Source organism: Hylobates moloch, unplaced genomic scaffold (assembly GCF_009828535.3).
Source record: "Hylobates moloch isolate HMO894 unplaced genomic scaffold, HMol_V3 SCAFFOLD_14, whole genome shotgun sequence".
In the NCBI taxonomy this organism is placed as follows: Eukaryota; Metazoa; Chordata; class Mammalia; order Primates; family Hylobatidae; genus Hylobates; species Hylobates moloch.
Genome location: NW_026652289.1, coordinates 62,917,578 through 62,938,561, shown reverse-complemented (window position 1 = coordinate 62,938,561; position 20,984 = coordinate 62,917,578). Strand labels below are relative to the sequence as shown.

The 20,984-nt window shown below is 40.2% G+C and overlaps 1 protein-coding gene and 1 non-coding gene across 2 annotated transcripts; one reads left to right on the top strand and one right to left on the bottom strand.

Annotated features, from left to right (window-relative positions):
• Positions 1-259: 259 nt before the first annotated feature.
• Positions 260-331, bottom strand: TRNAQ-CUG (transfer RNA glutamine (anticodon CUG)). The gene has a single exon. It is a non-coding gene; the product is annotated as a tRNA-Gln (tRNA).
• A 313-nt stretch (positions 332-644) lies between these two features.
• Positions 645-19,578, top strand: RAB11A (RAB11A, member RAS oncogene family). Its single transcript, XM_032175110.2, has 5 exons — positions 645-824; positions 8,489-8,684; positions 8,917-9,110; positions 10,826-10,906; positions 19,194-19,578. The coding sequence occupies exons 1-5, from the start codon at positions 785-787 to the stop codon at positions 19,331-19,333; spliced, it is 651 nt and encodes a 216-aa protein (XP_032031001.1). The 5' UTR covers positions 645-784; the 3' UTR covers positions 19,334-19,578.
• Positions 19,579-20,984: the final 1,406 nt, after the last annotated feature.

The following is a 20,984-nucleotide window of genomic DNA, read 5'->3' as shown; positions in this document are numbered from 1 at the left end:
CAAGTTTCATTGAAGCTTTTGAATCAAGGTTTGAGAGCCCAGGGTTTAAAAAAAGGCAGTGAAGAAGCTCATTAAGACAACCCGCGCCAGGTAGCAGATAGTACCTGAAATGCAGTGGGAAATTTGTGAGGTCTTCATAGGCGAGGATTAAATTTTACATCTCCATCTTAAGATGTGTCATAGTTGTTCAATTACTTAGTGACCAAAAAAGTGAATTAAAGATGTTGCCAAGATAAAAAAAAAAAAAAAAGGCCAATGCAGGTTCCACCGAGATTTGAACTCGGATCGCTGGATTCAGAGTCCAGAGTGCTAACCATTACACCATGGAACCGCCACGCATGTGTAGCTGCCATCGGCTCTCTAATCCTCAGAGAACCCCGCCCCCATCCACAAACCCACCACTCACAAGCGGTCCCGCCCGGTTCCAGCGAGCCGCTTCCTGGCACGGTAGCTCAAGAAATGAGCAAAAGGCCACTAAGACCATGGTAGCTAGGCGTTCCAGGACTCAGTTTCCCCTTTGAGACTCCTTTAGCGACGAAAGTTTGAAGCCCCATGCAACTCGACTCTCCCGCACACCGCCCTTATTGGGCTCAGGGGCGGGGCGCCGCCCCCGGAAGTACTTCCCCTTAAAGGCTGGGGCCTGCCGGAAGTGGCGCAGCGGCAGGGAGGGGCTCTTCACCCAGTCCGGCAGTGGAAGCTCGGCGCTCGGGTTACCTCTGCAGCGACGCCCCCTGGTCCCACAGATACCACTGCTGCTCCCGCCCTTTCGCTCCTCGGCCGCGCAATGGGCACCCGCGACGACGAGTACGACTACCTCTTTAAAGGTGAGGCCATGGGCTCTCGCACTCTACACAGTCCGCGTTCGGGGACTCGGGGCACTCCCGGTGGACCCTCGTGCCGGCCACCCCTGCACTGATATAGGCCTCCCTCAACCCTTCCTTTTTGTGCTGTTCCGTCTTCTACCCAGCTCAGCCTCTTCTGCCCCGCTCAGACGGGTCCCCATCACATGCCGCTCTCTGAGCGACCTCTCCGTAGGCCTTCGCTGGCCTCAGAGCCCCTCCCTGCGTGTCCTTCCCCTGGCGGACTGCCTTCTCCCACATCGTCGAATTCCTTTCCCCGGGTTCTACGGCCCCGCCGCTCCTCCCACCATCTCTCTTTTCGGGTGTAGCGCCCCCTCCCCCTCGGCGTACACCCTTCCCAGCTCGCGTCCTCTCCCGAAGCCCCTCTGACGGGTTCTTCGCTTCCCTCTTGGCCTTGCCTTCGGTGCAGACTCCCACTACAGGTCTTTTTCTTATCTGCCACCTTTCCCCCCTCGAGCGAGCGTCTCTTCTGCATCTCCCCTCCCCTTGGACGGCCGCCCCTCTAAGCTTCTCCCATCCCAGGTCCAGGACCCCGTAAAATCTGAGCGGGCCAGGGGCCCACCCCACCCTCACCCTCCTCCCCGTGGTTCTCGCGGTCCTTAACCTTCTCTGACCGCTCCCTCCCCCACTCCCCATTTGGCAGCTCTCTCTACCTTCCCTCCCCAAATCGTGTTTAGAGCTCCGTTGTCTCCGTTGCGACCCGGGTGGTGGGAGGGAGGGTAAGAGGGATCGCCCATCACCCACTCGCGCACTTGTCGCAGTGACCCGGCAGGCTGACATTACTTTCCATCTAGCCTTTTATTTTCTTGCCCTCCCTACTCAGTGGCACCCAACCCGGGATAACTCTTTACTCGGTTCGCGAGATGAGGTTGCGGATGGGTGGTGGCTGTTATCCTTGCCAGACCTGAAGGCCCGGTTCCTGAGCAGGAAAGGTTGTGCGCTGCACAAATACTAGCTTGCTTTATCTCTATAGACTGGTTGCTTCCTGCTGCAACGCTGGGAGGATCCAACAGGAAGGGAAGAGCCCTAGTTGGCCACATACCTTTCCCAAAAGGTTGGGGGTGGGAGGAAGTTGTGTGCTCTTTTGGTTACATTAAATATTTATTATAAGATACGGAAACATGTAGTGCCCTTGGACAGAACATATTGGAGGGTCAGGGTTGGTTAGAAAGAATTGCTTATTGGTTGAGTCCGGAAGGAATCCAGTTTTTTTTTTTTAATCAACGAAGATAAAGGGTACATTTTTCAATGAGAAGAGAGTACAGTAGATGCTTTTTTTGTTCAGTGAATGCACTCTCACTCTGATGCTGTTTCTCTGCTTCTGAATTGGGAAGGTAGCCATCAGTAGTGTGCCGAACAAAGATCATTACCACAGAGGAAGAAGCCATTGCTATTAAAGCTTTATTGTGGAGGGTGGAGTTTCAAGAGTGTTAAGCATGGTGACTGTTTCTGTCTTTGCCATTGGGTGCTAAGAATGATTGACTAAACCAAGCAGGAAAGATTTCTTTGCTTTCCCACTACTTCGCAAATCTTGTTATACTAACTAGCCTGCTGTTATACTCTTACCATCTCTTACTCCTCTGACCCAGAATATTCTACTATATAGGGTGAATACTTTTGGTATCCACCCTCCCCCTCCATACTGGAAAGTACTTTCAGGGTACTTAGTTCATTTTACAAATACAAAACTGAGGCCTGGATTACAGAAAGTATACGACAGCATACCTTTTGCCGAAGGTATCTGAGATGATGTGAAATTATTTGAGTCTCTTGAGACTTTGGGGTTAAAGGTTAGGTTTGTGTTTTAAAATATGGTATAATGGTAGTGTGCCTTTATAAAGGTTGTCTTTGAAGTAATTAATTCAGAGCAAGATAGACTGTCAGGGTCTTTCTCCTGTTTGGTTTGAACTTGAATGTTGGTTATACAAGGTCCTTTTATTTTTTAACAAAGAATATTAAATATTCTGAATTGGCCTAAAGTATTTTAACTTTTTGATTAGACCATCCTTCTAGCAACAATTGAGAGCACCGAGCTTTGGAATCACGTAGACCTCGGTTTAGATCCTGACTCAGGTCTTATATTTACTTTATGACCTTGGAAAAGTTAACTTTTCTGAGTCTCAGTTCTCTCATTTATAAAAAGGGAAATATCCGCCTCTTAAGATTGTTGTGAGAATTAAATGAGACTGTTTGTAAAACTTTAACCATGAGGACTCAATAAATGGTAATAATGTGAAAGAAGTTACTGTGGTTTTGTCAGGTTTTTTTTTTTTTTTTTTTTTTTTTTGAGACAGGGTCTCGCTGTGTCCCCCAGGCTGGAGTGCAGTGGCACAATCAAGGCTCACTGCAGTCTCGGCCTCCTCAGGCTCAGGTTACCCTCCTACCTCAGCCTCCCTAGCTACTCTCTAGCTCCTAGGAGTAGCTGAGACTACAGGAGCGCGCCACCACGCCCAGCTGATTTTTTGTTTTTTTTGTAAAGACAGGGTTTTGCCATGTTGCCCAGGCTGTCTCTCACTCCTGGACTTAAGCAATCCACCTTCCTCAGCCTCCCCCAGTGCTGGGATTATAGGCGTGAGCCACCATGCCTGGCCTCTGTCAGTTTTTTGAACCTTAAATGTAGGTTCAACTACAAGAGCATTTAAATATTATTAAAGAAACATAAAACTAGGAACTTCTCATGCATTTTATGTTTCCATGGGTTATGGTTTCATTTTGTTGTGCATTTTGCTGTTTAAGATAGGGTGTTAAAAATTCTGCTAAGGAGGATTTCTACTTTTTTTTTTTTTTTTTTTTTGAGACAGAATTTCGCTCTTGTTGCCCAGGCTGGAGTGCAATGACGCGATCTTGGCATATTGCAACCTCTGCCTCCTGGGTTCAAGCGATTCTCCTGCCTCAGTCTCGCAAGTAGCTGGGATTACAGGCATGCACCACCACAACCGGCTAATTTTGTATTTTTAGTAGAGACGGGGTTTCTCCACGTTGGTCAGGCTGGTCTTGAACTCCTGACCTCAGGTGATCTGCCCGCCTGGGCCTCCCAAAGTGCTGGGATTACCGGCATGAGCCACCGTGCCTGGCCAGATTTCTACTTTTTTAAAGCTCTTACAGGATATGAGTCACTTTTTTCTTTTTTTTTTTTAACTTCAATGCTGATTATTTAGCCAATTTCTTGTTTATACAAGTATCCTACTTTAAAGTGAGGCAAGAATGATTTTATTTCAAAATGGCTTTATTGTACAGAGATTTATTCACTGAGACGGACTGCAGCTGTTTCTACTTAGAAGGTTTACCTAGCAAACGCAATAGTTGAGGGAATTGGAGTTAGTTTGCAGCTAACCAGTTCAAGATAAAGGGATATTTTGATTAATAGGGGATGGAATGGTTTAAATAGGAATGTATTGTGGGGCAAGCAGGACAATTATTCTAAATTACGTATTTGTTCTTGAACAGTAATGTGAGACTTTTGGTGGGAGGGAATTAGTTTTATTTTATTTAAACTTGACTTTTTATTTTTAAAACTTTAATTCCATAAGTATTTACAAACAATGTGGTTAAGGCCCTGTGGGACATAAGTAAGCATCAATCATGATTTCTATTTACAAATGTTGTGTGGTAGACACCAATCCAAAGTTCGATTTTCTGAAAATATCTGGGTACATAGTCTATTGCTTAAGACATTTTCTTTTCAATCACATTGGAGGTCAGTGGTAATTAACCATCAGCTGATTGTCAGTAGAAATTATCGTAGGAACTTTGCTGTCTTGCATCTTGGTAGTAGTTTTTCTTTCACAAGTTTTGGTTGAGTAACTCAGATTCTGCTGAATCTGGAAAAACTTGCCTAGACTTGAGCCTTATTGTATGCATTATATATGTATCTATATATATTTTTTTTTTTTTGAGGCAGGGTCTCCCTCTGTTGCCCAGGCTGGAGTGCCATGGCACAGTCATAGCCCACTGCAGCCTCAAATTCCTGTGCTCAAGAAATCCTCCTGCCTCAGCCTCCCAAGTAGCTGGAACTACAAATGTGCTCCACCATGACTGGCTATTTTTTTTTTTTTTAAGACTATCCCACTTACAGAAATAAAAATGTCTTTTTTGTAGAGATAGGGTCTCCCTACGTTCCCCAGGCTGGTCTCAAACTCCTGGGCTCAAGGGATCCTCCCACCTTGGCCTCTCAGAGTGCTGAGATTACAGGCATGAGCCACTGTGTCCTGCCTTGAACGCATTGTATATTAAAAACTTTTGAGGAGGTTGGACTATGAATATAGTTGAAAGAATAGAAATGTCTCCAAATTTATGAAAACCAGATTGAAAATTACCAGTTATTCTCTCAGGTGGTAACTTTTAGGGTTGAGGTACGGTCTTTGATGAATTATATTTTAGTCCAGTAAATTAGTTTGCAAGAGAAAGTATAAAACTAAATGTGGTTGAAGAGGCAGAAATTTTAATTAAACAATGGATAATTAATATGTATATTCTGCTTTTATGCATTTAGCAGCTTGATATTTAGCATTAGGTATTTGCGATGATACTCAAATACAGCAGATGTTTAGTTGATAACTTTTTTTTTTTTTTTTTGAGATGGAGTTTCACTCTTGTTGCCCAGGCTGGAGTGCAGTGGTGCGATTTCGGCTTACTGCAACCTCCGCCTACTGCTTCAAGCGATTCTCCTGCCTCAGCCTCCTGAATAGCTGGGACTACAGGCATGCGCCACCACACCTGGCTAATTTTGTGTTTTTAGTACAGACGAGGTTTCTCCATGTTGGTCAGGCTGGTCTCAAACTCCCGACCTCAGGTGATCCACCCTCCTTGGCCTTCCAAAGTGCTGGGATTACAGGCGTGAGCCACCGCGCCCGGCCTAGTTGAGATAATTTTTTAAAACATTCATGAATTTTGAGTTATTTTCAGATTAGAGTGCTTTTTTTATAGCGTTAACATTAATTGGTTACATTAAGAAAAAAAGTTCCATTACTATCTTTATGATGGTATAAGGATTTGAGATTGGTGAGATAATGAACATAATCATTAGTTAAAAGTGGAAGTCAAAAGGGAGGAAACCAAAACTTGAAAGTGCTGGAGTTGGCCAGGCATGGTGGCTCATGCCTGTAATCCCAGTACTTTGGGAGGCCAAGGCAAGTGGATCTTTTGAGCCCAGGAGTTTGAGACCCAGCCTGGGCAACGTGGCAAAACCCCATCTCTACAGAAAATACAAAAAATTAGCTGAGCGTGTTGGCATGTGCCTGTAGTTCCAGCTACTAGGGAGGCTGAGGTGGGAGGATCCTCTGAGCCTGGGAGGTCTAGGCTGCAGTGGGCCCTGCTTGTGCTGCGGCACTCCAGCCTGGGCGACAATGAGACCTTGTCTCAAAAAAAGAAAGAAAGAAAGTGCTGAAAGTTTTTTTTTTTTTGAGACAAGTTCTGGCTCTTTTGCCCCGGCTAGAGTACAGTGGCGCACAATCCAGGCTCACCGCAACCTCTGCCTCCCAGGCTCAAGCCATTCTCCCACCTCAGCCTCCTGAATAGTTGGGACTACAGGCATGCACCACTGTGCCTGTCTAATTTTTTTGTTTGTATTTATTCATGTATTTTTTGTGTACTTTTTTGTATTTAAATTTTTTTGTGTGTGTAAGTGATTCAAAGGCCATTTCCTTAGCAAACATCCAGGCTTTTGTACTAAGAAGCAACAGTGAATGTATCCTATTAATAATAGACTATTAACCGAAACTGAGATTTGACTTCATATCCAGAATGGTGGACCTTGGAAACTAATATATTAACTAACAATCCTATAAAATTGAAAGTGCATTGCTTTTGTGCATCACTTTAATAACTTTGACATTTTCTTCTGATATCAAATAAAAGCATGTATGTGTTTGCCACAGCGCCTTTGACACCCTCTAGTTGACTCTCTAGTTAGAAATAACCATTCTTTGTGCTGCATTGGATTCACTGCCTCCTGAATGATTTCTTGCTGAATCAGCTGACTGAGGAAGCCAGAAAGATATGCATTTGATAATGTACTCTGTCCAAGACTGTCCAGAGGCCAGCTTATATCCGCTCCTGTGGCAAGGAGGGAATGTATAATGGACTCTCTTTGCCCTCTGACCAGAGTGCAGTGAGCTCTCAGTTTTTACCGTTCTTTCCACTCATACCACCAAATCCCAGTCTCTTTAGTAAGGAATGGTCTTATTCCTTGGCCTTATTTTTATATGTTTGATTTTCTAGTCCTGGTGTCTAAATCAATTAGCTAGTTTAGATAAGAAGTCTTAGTAGTCAAAAGTAGGAACGAATATAATGTTTCCTGAAATGCTGATACCAATTTTTACAAAGGAAAAAATGTCTAGCTCAGATTCTATAAACGTGTGAACTCATTTTGAACTTTAAATTCAGATAGAAAATGTCTTAAAATAACTTAACTGCCTGTTTCTCCATTGTTTTTGAAATTCTTAAGTGTAATACCACCTTGAGTGAAAAAGAATCTCCATGTATCTAGTTAGTAAATAAACTGCTGCCTATAGAAATCACAGGAAGCAAATTCATCTAATCAAGACCTATTTTCAAAAAAATCATGGAGTCATAAGTGAAAGTATATGCCCTCCTTGCTTTGTTGTATTTTATTTTATTTATTTTTTTAAGACAGAGTCTCTGTGTCGCCCAGGCTGGAGTGCAGTGGAACAATCTCAGCCCACTGCAACCTCTGCTTCCAGGGTTCAAGCTATTCTCATGCCTCAGGCCCACAAGTAGTTGGGATTACAGGCGCCTACCACCATGCCTGGCTAATTTTTGTATTTTATAGAGATGAGGTTTTCACCATGTTGGCCAGGCTAGCCTCGAACTCTTGGCCTCAAGCAATCTGCCCACCTTCGCCTCCCAAAATGCTGGGATTACAGGCGTGAGCCACCACACCCGGCACTTGCTTTGGTTTTGACTCACAGTATGTCAGAATTATTAGTTTCCTAGTACCCCTGTTTATCTTTAGTGGCTTGGGTTTTTTTGGCAGACGGGTCTCTAACTTTGAACCAATCTGATAAATGCAGCTATTAAAGGTCATTTTAGTTTCTGTGATCTGTATGGTGACGTTTATAAACCTTATGCCTCATATGTTAAATGTTTTTCATTTTGCCTAGGTCTGAGTCCTGAGGTCACACCCAGTCTTCGATGAAACGAAATATATTCATTTTGTCCTTCCCTATCCACTAACAGCCTTTGTTGTTTTCATTTTGATATATTACATTTTAATATCATAAATTGTTCATTTAGTTTAGGATTTATCTTTGAAGTTGTTATCTTCTAAAGTAGTAAGATTGGTATAGCATTGATGGTAATTAATGCCTGTCATCAGTGCCAAATGCATCTGTGATTAAAACTGCATGTTTAAGACAGGGTACTGTATCTGTGCTAAGCAGATGATGTGTGGAAGTCATGCAGGTAGAAACAGGTTGAAAAGAATAAATCGGTTTTACTGATTGGTAACTGGTCAAGAACATGCTGTTCAACCCGCTACCCCCATTCCTTTTTAGCTTATTTTTCTTGCTTTATTTACTCCGAGGCCAAACTTCATCCTGTTGAAAGCGTAGTGGTATTCTGAATGTGTTTGCCTCATTCATCTGACATTAAGTTCTTTGTCTTTCCAGTTGTCCTTATTGGAGATTCTGGTGTTGGAAAGAGTAATCTCTTGTCTCGATTTACTCGAAATGAGTTTAATCTGGAAAGCAAGAGCACCATTGGAGTAGAGTTTGCAACAAGAAGCATCCAGGTTGATGGAAAAACAATAAAGGCACAGATATGGGACACAGCAGGGCAAGAGCGATACCGAGCTATAACATCGGCGTAAGTCTCATGGTTTTTAAGTTATGTGAAATGGGTTGCCATCGAGTGAATTAGCTGACTTTTGGTATTGGAAAAAGAACTGTTGTTTTTTTCTTTTAAGAATTCTAGTATTAGGAATCCTTAGAAATTTATTTCTAAGTATGTTTTTAAAACTCATAATCCATATTTTGAGTTCTTCCTGGTGTTTGCTTCCATCTTGTGGTTTTCTGATACTAAATATGTTTGTTTTCAGATATTATCGTGGAGCTGTAGGTGCTTTATTGGTTTATGACATTGCTAAACATCTCACATATGAAAACGTAGAGCGATGGCTGAAAGAACTGAGAGATCATGCTGATAGTAACATTGTCATCATGCTTGTGGGCAATAAGAGTGATCTACGTCATCTCAGGGCAGTTCCTACAGATGAAGCAAGAGCTTTTGCAGGTTAGTGATAGGAATTCCATGACATTTCTTACCATTGTGTCTTGTGGTTTTGATACCTTTCCAGTGAGAGGAATAGGTTATAATAGTTTCAGAAAGGTAAACATGAATGCTTAGCAAGAATTGTTTTGAAAGTTTGTGATGACTGTATAGCTTTTTTGCTTTGAGTCATTAAAACACGAATATTTTGCCGCCAAAAAATGAATATAAACATTGTGTATTCTGTCTCTTTTTCTATTATGTTTCTGTGTTTACAAAGGCTGCTGTACGTGAGCTGTATATGAGTGAAAGGCAGAGGCTCAGGGAGTGTCAGGGACCAACAGGGATGCAGCTGCTTAGGAGCTATAACTTTTTGGCTTCATAAAGAATTCACATGTCTCTTGCCTCTGTTCTGGTAGGGACAGCATGCCAGAAGACAACATTGTGCATTTGTTGCTAGTGAAAGTCTTGTGGCCGGGCGTGGTGGCTCACGCCTGTAATCCCAGCACTTTGGGAGGCCGAGGCGGGCGGATCACGAGGTCAGGAGATCGAGACCATCTTGGCTAACACAGTGAAACCCCGTCTCTGCTAAAAATACAAAAAAGCCGGGCGCGGTGGCGGGTGCCCGTAGTCCCAGCTACTTGGGAGGCTGAGGCAGGAGAATGGCATGAACCCGGGAGCGGAGCTTGCAGTGAACCAAGATAGTGCCACTGCAGTCCGGCTTGGGCGGAAAAGCGAGACTCCCTCTCAAAAAAAAAAAAAAAAACCAATAAAAAAAGAAAGTCTTGCCTTTGCACTAATGCTTATGCTGTGAATAACTTTGTGTAACAGTTTTAATTTCCCATGCAAGAATAGCTTTATTGTAAATAATGTGGCTACACCATACTGAATACTATAGCCAATGTAGTTGATGGAGAGGATAGCAAGAGATGGAGATAACTGGGCACTTGATACATTTTTACCACATTTTAAGTGGTGCTATTCATTACTAGTGAGTAGTATTTAGGTGTAACGAGTATTTATTTTAATTAAGGAGCCAATTGACAATTTCTTACTTTTTTTTTTTTTTTTTTTTTGGGGAGCCAGGATCTCACTTTGTCACCCAGTCTGGAGTGGAGTGGCACAGTCAAGGCTCACTGCAGCCTCGACCTCCTGGGCTCAAGTGATCTTCCATCTCGGCCTCCTAAGTAGCTGGGACTGCTGGTGTGTGCCACCATGCTCAGCTAATTTTTTGTATTTTTTATAGAGAGAGAGGCAAAACCTCTCTCCGGGGTTTTGCCATGTTGCCCAGGCTGGTCTTGAACTCCTGGGCTCAAGCAATCCGCCTGCCTTGGCCTGCCAAAGTCCTGGGATTACAGGAGTGAGCCACCATGCCCAGCTCTCTCGCTATTATTTTTAATCTATTAAAGTGTAAATATTAAAGTGTGAGTAGGTTCGGGCATGGTGGCTCATGCCTGTAATCTCAGCATTTTGGGAGACCGAGGCAGGAGAAACGCTTGAGGCCAGGAGTTCAAGACCAGGCTGGGCAACATAGTGAGATCTGCATCTCTACTTAAATAAAGAAGTAAATAGATAAAGTAAGTAAATAAAGTGTAAATAGAATGGTGCCCTTACTGTCCCAGAAGTTGAGGAGGTCTTAAGTTTTAAAAAGTTCTGTTATTTTTCCTTTTGAGGGCTTGAGTATATCCTATTCCTTGTTTTAAAACTTGACAAGACTGAACTTTTGTGTCTCCCCTCAGAAAAGAATGGTTTGTCATTCATTGAGACTTCGGCTCTAGACTCTACAAACGTAGAAGCTGCTTTTCAGACAATTTTAACAGGTAAGACTTGTATTTTCAGATTACACCAGTAGGACTAGAAGTTTTAGGAAGGTAATTTAAACAAACTAATCAGTAACTAAACTATATATCAGCCGAGAGTGACTATCATTTGAGAGCTACTCTAGCAAAAGCTGTTTAGAGTGCAAAATTAAGTATAACCCTTGCTCACTGAGCTTCAGTTGTCCTAATTCATCTGATTTATCGTGGGAAAAATACTTTGAAAATAATTCATTCACTTCCATTATTACTTCAGTCCAGGTATTCCATTCTTCATGGTCACAAAGTAATGTTTAAATGTACTTTTATAAGATAAATATTGAGATCCCAGCTATAGAAAGATATGAATGCCCTTTTTTAAATTTAGTAAAGGAAAAGCTAGGGAAAAAACATTTTTAAAAATTATAGCGACAAAATAAAATTCTCCCATGATACAGAAGAAACGTATCACTTGTGTGTTCTATATCGTATTGTGGGAGATAATTGGTAGATAAAATCAGCCAATGATTGCATATAGAAAAGTTTTAAAAAGTAGTGGGAAAGAGATGGAGTTCATGCTGTTTTGGAATGTGAATGACCAGGTCGGCCTCTGAGATAAGAAGTGTTCACTCGGCCGGGCGCGGTGGCTCACGCTTGTAATCCCAGCACTTTGGGAGGCCGAGGCGGGCGGATCATGAGGTCAGGAGATCGAGACCACGGTGAAACCCCGTCTCTACTAAAAATACAAAAAAAATTAGCCGGGCGTGGTGGCGGGCGCCTGTAGTCCCAGCTACTCGCAGAGGCTGAGGCAGGAGAATGGCGTGAACCCGGGAGGCGGAGCTTGCAGTGAGCCAAGATTGCGCCACTGCACTCCAGCCTGGGCGACAGAGCGAGACTCTGTCTCAAAAAAAAAAAAAAAAAAAGAAGTGTTCACTCATATTTATCCCGAAACTATTAGAATAACAAGATTTATTAGTAAGATTAGTCTTAATCTTCTAATGAGTACTTTGATGGGTTGTTTTTAAATACTTTTAAATTGTATGTTACTTTTAAGAACTCATGATTTAAAATGTGGTCTTAATATATAGTATAGTTTTACGTGGCATTGTTCTAAAAAGTCTATACAGAGATATGATTGAGTTTCCAATTATAATGTAACAAGTTTTGATTTATTCTTTGTATGCAGCCCGTGTATTAGAGATTAACAGATTTTAACTTTAACATGTTATCTTCTTTTACTGTAAAAAGGTAAGCGTAAAGTCAAGGAGTTAAATGTAAGCGTAAAGTCAAGGAGTTAAGATTTGGAAGGCTGACTTGGGTTCTAGTCCTGGCTCCTCCACTTACTATTACTTCTACAATCTTAGGCAAGTTACCTAACCCTTTTAGGCCTTAATTTCTCCATCTATAAAATTCATATATATTTTGAGGAGTTTTGTTATTTCCTTTTTGAGAGAAGGCTTATATTTATAAAATCTTGTGATAGGATTTCACTTGACTTTTGTGACTTAAAGGTTTTTTGTCTCAGTAACCCTTAGCAAAGAATGGTCTGTCACTGCCCTAGACTTCAAAAATGAGTACCTGTAAAGTACTCATTTTGAATACTGTAAATTACTTATCTATCCTTGGTATATAGAGAACAGTTGGCAAATTAGTAGCAGAACAGCAGTTAAGGCATGAGAAAATTGGTGATTTATGTACCTATTTTATTATAATTGTTTTCTGTTATCAGAAGAATAGTGCTGGGGTTGTATAAGCAGTCTTTGGAACACAGTAGCTTTCCTTTAGAATGTTCTCTGTCAAAGTTTCACTGCATATTGTTTTAAGCAAGCAAAATTTGATTAAATATGCAGTATATCTGCAAGTCCTTGTTTTCTTTATAGCCATTTGTGTGCACTTTATTAAGTCAACATGTAGAGTACTAGATTGAGACCCAGGAGTTCTAGGGCATTACATTTTTATCACTTTGCTTCTACTCCCTGTTTAACTAAAGTCACTGAACCTCCCTGCTCCTCAGAGTCATAGTCTTAAAACATGTGAATTAAATTACCTTAAAGATGTGTGAGCCTTTTAAGGCCTCAGAAAATCTCATCTGAAAAAACTTTTTAGACAGTCCTCATTGTTGGAATATTTTTTATGTTCCATCGAATCTCCTCTGCTATAATTCTGGCCCATTTATTGTGATACTAAGTGAAGATGAGCCCAAGTCTTCCATCTGCAGTTAACTATTTTATGCATCATTTTGTAACATTGAACTTCTGATCCACTCAAACGTGAACTAGTCGGTACTTAAAATTGAGCCATTTGTCTTTAAAGATGAGAGCCGGGCATGTTGATGCATGCCTGTAATCCCAGCATTTTGGGAGGCTGAGGCAGGCGGATCGCTTGAGCTCAAACATCCTAACACCTGTAGAACAACACAGATATCTGCTGCCACATGTAGTGATCTCAAAACTTCAAGACCAGCCTGGACAACATGGTAAAACCCTGTCTCTAAAAAAAAAAAAAAAAAAAAAAAGCACACAAAAAAATTAGCCAGGCATGGTAGTGTGTGCACCTGTAGTCCCAGCTGAGGTGGGAGGATTGCTTGAGCCTGGGAGGTTTAGGCTGCAATGAGCTGAGATCATGCCACTGCACTCTAGCTTTGGGGGCAGAGTGAGATCCTGTCTCAAAAAGAAAAAAAAGATGAACATATGGTTACTTTTCTAAAAATTCACTCTAGATTGAACTTTTGTTACAGCTCAATTGTTGCTTGAAAGCAAAGAAGACTTTAGTTTCACTTGCTACCACTTTTCCTTTCTATATTCACTATTTCCTCAGCTTCCTGCATAAATCTCACTGTTGATCTGTAGGATCAGAGATCACTGCATGTGGCAGCAGACATCTGTGTTGTTCTGCAGGTGTGAGGATGTTTGTTCTAAACTTTCTTCCTCCTGTATGCCAGTGGAAGTGTGAATGCATAGAGAAAACAGTAAAGAGAACACTTTATTGCACTTGATTCTACCTTAAATGTTAACAGTCTTAAGGGAGTATTTACGTTGTGTTTTGATATTGCTGAAAGAAAAAATAGCTTTAAAATTTTTAAAAATTGAGATGGAGCCCAGTCTGGTCTTGAATTCCTGAGCTCAAGCCATCTGCTTGCCTTGGCCTCCCAAAGTGCTGGGATTATAGGCATGAGCCGCCATGCCTGGCCAAAAATTTTAAGTTGTAAAATTATATATCAGAAAATTTACATTGTTACTTCAGAGTTAATTGTGTTGTTGGTTTCAGAATAGACCCATGGCATTCTTGACACCCATGAATCTGAAAGTGACTCCATGAGATGATTTTGCTGATGGTATTTTTTAGAGGTAGTTTACTAGTATGAGAGTGAGACTGGTAGATTGCTGCATCTCTGAATTTCAGTGCAGCTTTGTCTTCTCTCAGGTTCACTAAAGGATGTTTTTAATGCATACCTTTTACTTTTTTCTTTTAACTTTGCATTTTGACAATTTCAAATTTAAAGAGGTTGAAATAATAGTAAAAAGAATTTGCAAATACCCTTCACCCATATTCCTCAGATGTTAATATTTTACCACATCTGCTTTGTCCTTTTCTTTCTCTTTGCTCTAAATATATACGTATTTTTTTTGGCACCATGTGAGATTAAGTGGCAGACATGATGACCCTCATCCTTGAGTACTTTTCAGTGTATATTTTGTAAAAACAAGGATATTCTCTTTTATAGCCACAGTATAATTATCAAAATCAGAGAGTTAGATAATAGTGCCACATCAATGTTTAATTACAGACCTTATTCAGATTTTGCCAGTTGTTCCAATAATACCCTTATTAGCCAAAGAAAGTCCAAGATCAGATCATGCGTTTCATTTAGCAGTCATATCTCTTTAGTCTCCTCTAATCTCGAACAGTTCCTCAATCTTTTGTTTATTGACCTTGACATTTTTGAAGGGTACAGTCCAGTTATTTTGTTGTGTACCTCATTTTGGGTTTTTCTGATTTTTTTCCTCATGATTAAACTCAGGTTATACACTTTTGGCAGGAACACCACAGAAGTGTTCTCAGTGCATCATATCAGCAGGTTTGTGATAATTGGATGTCTTATTAATTACTAGTTATATTAACTTTGACCACTTCGTTAAGGTGATGTCTGCTAGGTTTCTCCATGTAATTAATATGTCCAGGATATCTTTTTAGTATGAAGACTAAATTCTTTTTTTTTCCCCTGAGTCTTGCTCTGTCAGGCAAGACTCTGCCTCCTAGGTTCAAGCAGTTCTCGTGTGTCAGCCTCCCGGGTAGCTGGGATCATAGGCCTGAGCTACCATGCCCTCTAATTTTGTATTTTAAGTAGAGACAGGTTTTTACCTCGTTGGCCAGGCTGATCTCTAACTCCTGGCCTCACATGATCTGCCTGGCCTCCTAAAGGGCTGAGATTACAGGTATGAGCCACCGCCCCGGCCTTATTCTACTTTTGGTATGTCAGAAAATTTCCATAAAAAAAGTTAAAGAGAGATGTATTAACGAATTACTACGTTTTCCAAAATTAAGAACTAATTTCTCAGAAGTTGAAAAACAGTAAGCTGTAGTAAACTGAATATGTAAACTAACAAAAACAGACAGCAAGTGTATCTTTTCTTAGATTCTTTTGTGGGGGAAGGGGAGTGGCTAAAATTTGAGAAGGTTGACAGTGGTTCAAATGTGAAGAGGCATTAAGAAAAGACAACTAGGATTCAATAAAGACAGGCTACTAAAATTAAAATTAAAAAAAGGATATGGAATCTTTATTTAGATTTTGTTTCAATGAAAAAGGATGGGATGGGAGTGTGCCAAGGCTAAAGAAAAGGATTTACCCTTCAGTCATTCAATCAGATGAGTGGCTAAGGAATAAAGATAATTAACTTCATCTTTAAACTTTCCCTCTAGTCTCAAACTGGGAGGCTCTTCTTTTTCAAGTGTAAATTATGTGTGTATATTAAGATGAAATATGTAACCCACTATAAGTTTTAACTTCTTTATAAATTGTATTGAAGATTAAATTAGGAGAACCAAAACAAAAAGTTCTTACATAAAAAACAAATATATGTAAAACTGGAAGAGAGGGAAAGGCAGACTTCTCAAAGAACATGGAGAAGTAAATAATTAAAGAGATCTCATTAAAAAGCAAGAAATTTGAGCAGTGTTGGTGTGTACAAGTACAGCATACCGTTTTTTAGAAATGGATTACTGCTGCACTTACTCCAGTTACCAAAAAGGATGTCTGCTAATAAAAATGCCACCAAAGCAATAAAGAGTGATTGGCTTTAAGAGGTTCCACAAGTAATTTACATACTTAAGTCTCCTGTGGCTGGGTGTGTCATTAAAAAAAAAAACAAACAAAAAAAACAAACCAAAAACCTGATAAGAAAGTAGGAAGCAGGTAACTTCTAGCTATCTGATTAGAGAAGGTTATTTCATTGGGAGTTTTGTGGGGGTTGGGGGGGTAGGAACTTGCTAAACTAGATCTATTTCCTTCTTTCAAAGGCATGTTCTCCTTTAGAACCAAATGAATATACCAATTCCTATGCAGTCCCCCCCACCGATTTTTTTTTGGAGACAGGGTCTCACACTGTTCCCAGGCTGGAGTGCAGTGATGCAATCTCAGTCACACTGCTCACTGAGTGAGACTCTGTCTCAAAAAAAAATAGGCATTCTCCTACATAATCACAATACCATATGTCGTATCCGAGAAATTTAACATTTATACAGTTTTTTTTTTTTTTTGAGACAGTGTGCTCTGTTGCCCAGGCTGGAGTGCAGTAGTGCTATCTCACTGCAACCTCCCCTCCCGGGACAAGCGATTCTCCTGCCTCAGCCTCCCAAGTAGCTGAGACTACAGGCGGGTGCCACCCCACCTGGCTAATTTTTTTTGTATTTTTAGTAGAGACGGGTTTCACCATGTTTGCCAGGATGGTCTTGATCTCCTGACCTCGTGATCCGCCTGCCTTGGCCTCCCAAAGTGCTGGGATTACAGGCGTGAGCCACCTCGCTTGGCCCATTTATACAGTTTTTAATGTGTCATCCATATTCATATTTCTTCAGTATACTAATAATGTCCTTGGTAGATTTGTTTTTTAATTAAAAATTTCAAGATCCATGTAAAGATCACATGTATAGGAGCCAAGGGAAATGTCCCTATTGCCCTCTGAAGGTTTGCTGAAAGCTATCTGATATAGCTTTGGACCTTTCAGAAGGTCCAAATGATAGGTACAGGTTAGGAAGAAAAAGAATCCTGCTTTATCATTTTTATATCATTTAGATTTCTCTTGTAGGAGATCTAAATAGAAACCTCTGAAAGTTTGCTGGAAAATCAACTCACAAAAGGCAGATTAATTGGAGAAAAGGCATATGAAATTTATTAACATGTACACTGTACACTGGTTTTCTCTGGGGAGAACCAGAGAGATGACCCACCTCCCAATGGCATTCAGAGGCTTATGCCATTCTGGCAAAACAGGTTATGGGAAGGAGGAGAAAAGGAATTCTGTTGAGGGGATTACTGGGGAGGATGAATAGATCAGTGGACAGAAATTAATTGGTACATTATCTCGTGAAAGAGTCTGGTTAAGTGTGGTTACATTCTTGGTCTTACAGGGAGGGGAAGAAAAAACAATTGTCCCTTTCGGTGGGTCTGGATCTCAGGCAGATGAAGGAACTTCGGCTTCATCCTGTGCCAGGGAGAGAGGATGAGGGGGAGAAGGTCAGAGAGACCTTGAGGCTTCTTTAGTTCAGCATATCAAACTGCCATTTTGGAGTATGGGTTTCTGAGCCTCAACAGATGGAATTGTTTTGTATCTGGGATGTTGAACAGAGTAGCCATAGGTTACTATTGAGCACTTGAAATATGGCTAGTTAGATGAGGAATTGGATTTTAAATATTATTTAATTAAAATAGATGGCTACTCTGTTGGATAGCACAAATTTAGAACATTTATCCCCATCTCAGTCTGAATTTATCTCATTATTTTCTCATGATTAAATTAGTTTTAAATATTTTTGGCAGGAATACGTGGTGTCCTTCATAGGAATACATTGTGTCTTTCCTAGTACATCGTATTGGGAGGCTAATTGTGTTAATTTGACACATTTTTGGAATTATCTTGCTTTTTGAGAGTAGTGTTTTTGGAGGGACAACTGGGAGAGTAAACAAAAATAAGGTACATTCTCTGTTCTTAAGGACTTTATAATCTAGTCAGAGGGAACAACTTTTAGGCAGTGCAGTGTAAGACCAAACGTGTTACATACAGATACTTATTGTGGAGGAATTTAGTGACATTCATGCAGTTATTTATCACAACACGTTATATGTTGCAGTACAGCAGTAAGACAGACACAGTTTTGATCCTTACAGAGTTTAACACTTAGTAAAAGAGGCAGACACTAAATTATTTTTGATAAGTGTCATGAAATAAAAATAGAGTTTACATATAACATCTAAAGTTGCCTATTTTGTATCATTCTTTAATTACAATTTAAGTTTTGTTCAGGAGGTCACTGATAAACACATTATCTTTTTTTCCCTTCCAAGAATCCTTTGGGATTTTAGCATGTTTATTAAGATGTACTCTACCGAATGCGTCTGGTAGTGCAAATTTATTTATTTATTTTTTGTGTGGTAAAATGTCATTGTGTGTAGGCAATTTTTTGTTTGTTTGTTTGTTTTTTGGGGTAAAGGTAGACTGAAAATACTCTTATGGTTTACTTCGAATCTAAGTCCATAAACTATGTAATGCTATGGGCTTACCTCTTTTTTTTTTTTTTTTTTGAGAACGAGTCTTGCTCTGTTGCCTAGGCTGGAGTACAGTGGCGCGATCTCAGCTCACTACAACCTCCGCCTCCCGGGTTCAAGTGATTCTCCTGCCTCAGCCTCCCAAGTAGCTGGGATTACAGGCATCTACCATCATGCCTGGCTAATTTTTGTATTTTTGTAGACAGGGTTTCACCATGTTGGGCAGGCTGGTCTTGAACTCCTGACCTCAGGTGATCTGCCTGGCCTGGTTTACCTCTTTAAACAAAGGTTTATTTGACTGGTGAACCTTTCCCTCTGAAATGGAAAAACCTTTGTTTCTTTTCTTACCCCAAGGGCAATTGTTAAAATAAAGGGTTGAATGTAATCATAAACAGTGGCTGTTTGAAAATAAAACTTTAAATTTATGTATTGTCTGTTCAGTTTCCTTATAGTCTTTGATGCAAATATATCTCCTACCTCCATGTATCTTTTATCCTAACTGTGATAGGTTTATTCACATTAAGTATTGTGATTTCTTTTTTCCTTCAGAGATTTACCGCATTGTTTCTCAGAAGCAAATGTCAGACAGACGCGAAAATGACATGTCTCCAAGCAACAATGTGGTTCCTATTCATGTTCCACCAACCACTGAAAACAAGCCAAAGGTGCAGTGCTGTCAGAACATCTAAGGCATTTCTGTTCTCCCCTAGAAGGCTGTGTATAGTCCATTTCCCAGGTCTGAGATTTAAATATATTTGTAATTCTTGTGTCACTTTCGTGTTTTATTACTTCATACTTATGAATTTTTCCATGTCCTAAGTCTTTTGATTTTAGCTTTATAAAATCATCCACTTGTCCCGAATGACTGCAGCTTTTTTTCATGCTATGGCTTCACTAGCCTTAGTTTAATAAACTGAATGTTTGGATTCCTCAATTATTGTTTACTTTTCATCATGGAAGCCTGTCACTGTATGTAGGACATAATAGAACTTGATCACTTGAAGCTCAGACCTATTGGTCTTGATCAAATCAAACTAAGAAGACCTTAGAAATAAGCTACCATTTTGCCACAGAGCAGCTTATAGGTAATACACTCTTTCAGTGCAGTGTATATTTCCACAAATCTAAGAATTGCCCTATAAACATAGCAGGATTTTGAGAGCTTGAAACTTTTCCATTATTCTGGACATGAATTTCTAAAATGCCTTAATAGGTTTATGTAGTTGAGTAAATTTTGTTTTTTAATTTTTGTAAGCATCAAAGTTGATTAGAGAGGGGGGCACTTTTTCTGGAGAATTCTCTCAGTAAACACAAAAGATTGTTATGGTTTCATTAGTAGTATGGTTGTGGGGCCATAAATTAAACAGTGCTGCCTGGTAGGCTGGGAACTGAAGAGACTTGTGGAATTCCATCTCGGGTGCCTCTGTTGCAATGATCAGGCAGCCCCAAAGATTTAAATGATCTATAATAATTTCCAAGCAGTAGATTATGTGGCATTTTATTGCTCAGGCAATAACTGGTTTAATGCTGGTAGTGTCAAATTTTGAAGTGTTAATTTTGTCTTAGAACCTTCCAGTAAGTGAAATACAACCTAGTTTTATCACCATATCCACCAGCAGGCATGGATAATTATTTTAACAATGCTAATATTTGAGTTTTGCAGTATATTATGGAATATAGTCCAGTTAAATCTTTGGTTTCAGTATGTCTGAAGAATACAGTGAGAGGTTAATTTCTGCTCAAGTGGTACCACTTAAAGGCATGTATTCTTTTAGTATGTAAAATGAAATAGTACCTTGAGTTTAAATAGAATGCATTTAGGCATTGTAGAGACCTGAAGTAGTTTTCTTCCCCTACATTGTTGAAATCAATGAAGCAATTAGTTTCTCATTCAGAAATGTGCACACTAATATTTAGTTTTGCTTTCTCGTGGATAATATTAAGCACTTACTCTGCAGTTTCCTGGAAGTTGTGTCAACTGCAGTGATACTATTCAGGATGGTGGGAAATCCCCAAAATTATGTATGTGTGGGCTTGCTTAGATTGCTATATTTCGTAGTTAATCTTTTGTCTCTTGCGGTGCTCATGATGTGTGGGGCACACGGAAGGCATTGCTGTAGTCAGTCATTTTGGTTTTCTTCTATAGCCATTTTATTTTAGTGTATTGGTTATCAAGATAATATTATCTATTTGTAAATTGCTACTTTGTATTTTATGCATGCTCTGTAATTTGATTTTTTTTTTTTAGTTATTGATTTGGATTATATTCACATTCTAATAAACAGTTATAGGGGGATTATTTCTTATGCTGTCAGATTACGTTTTTCCTTTGAGTGCTTT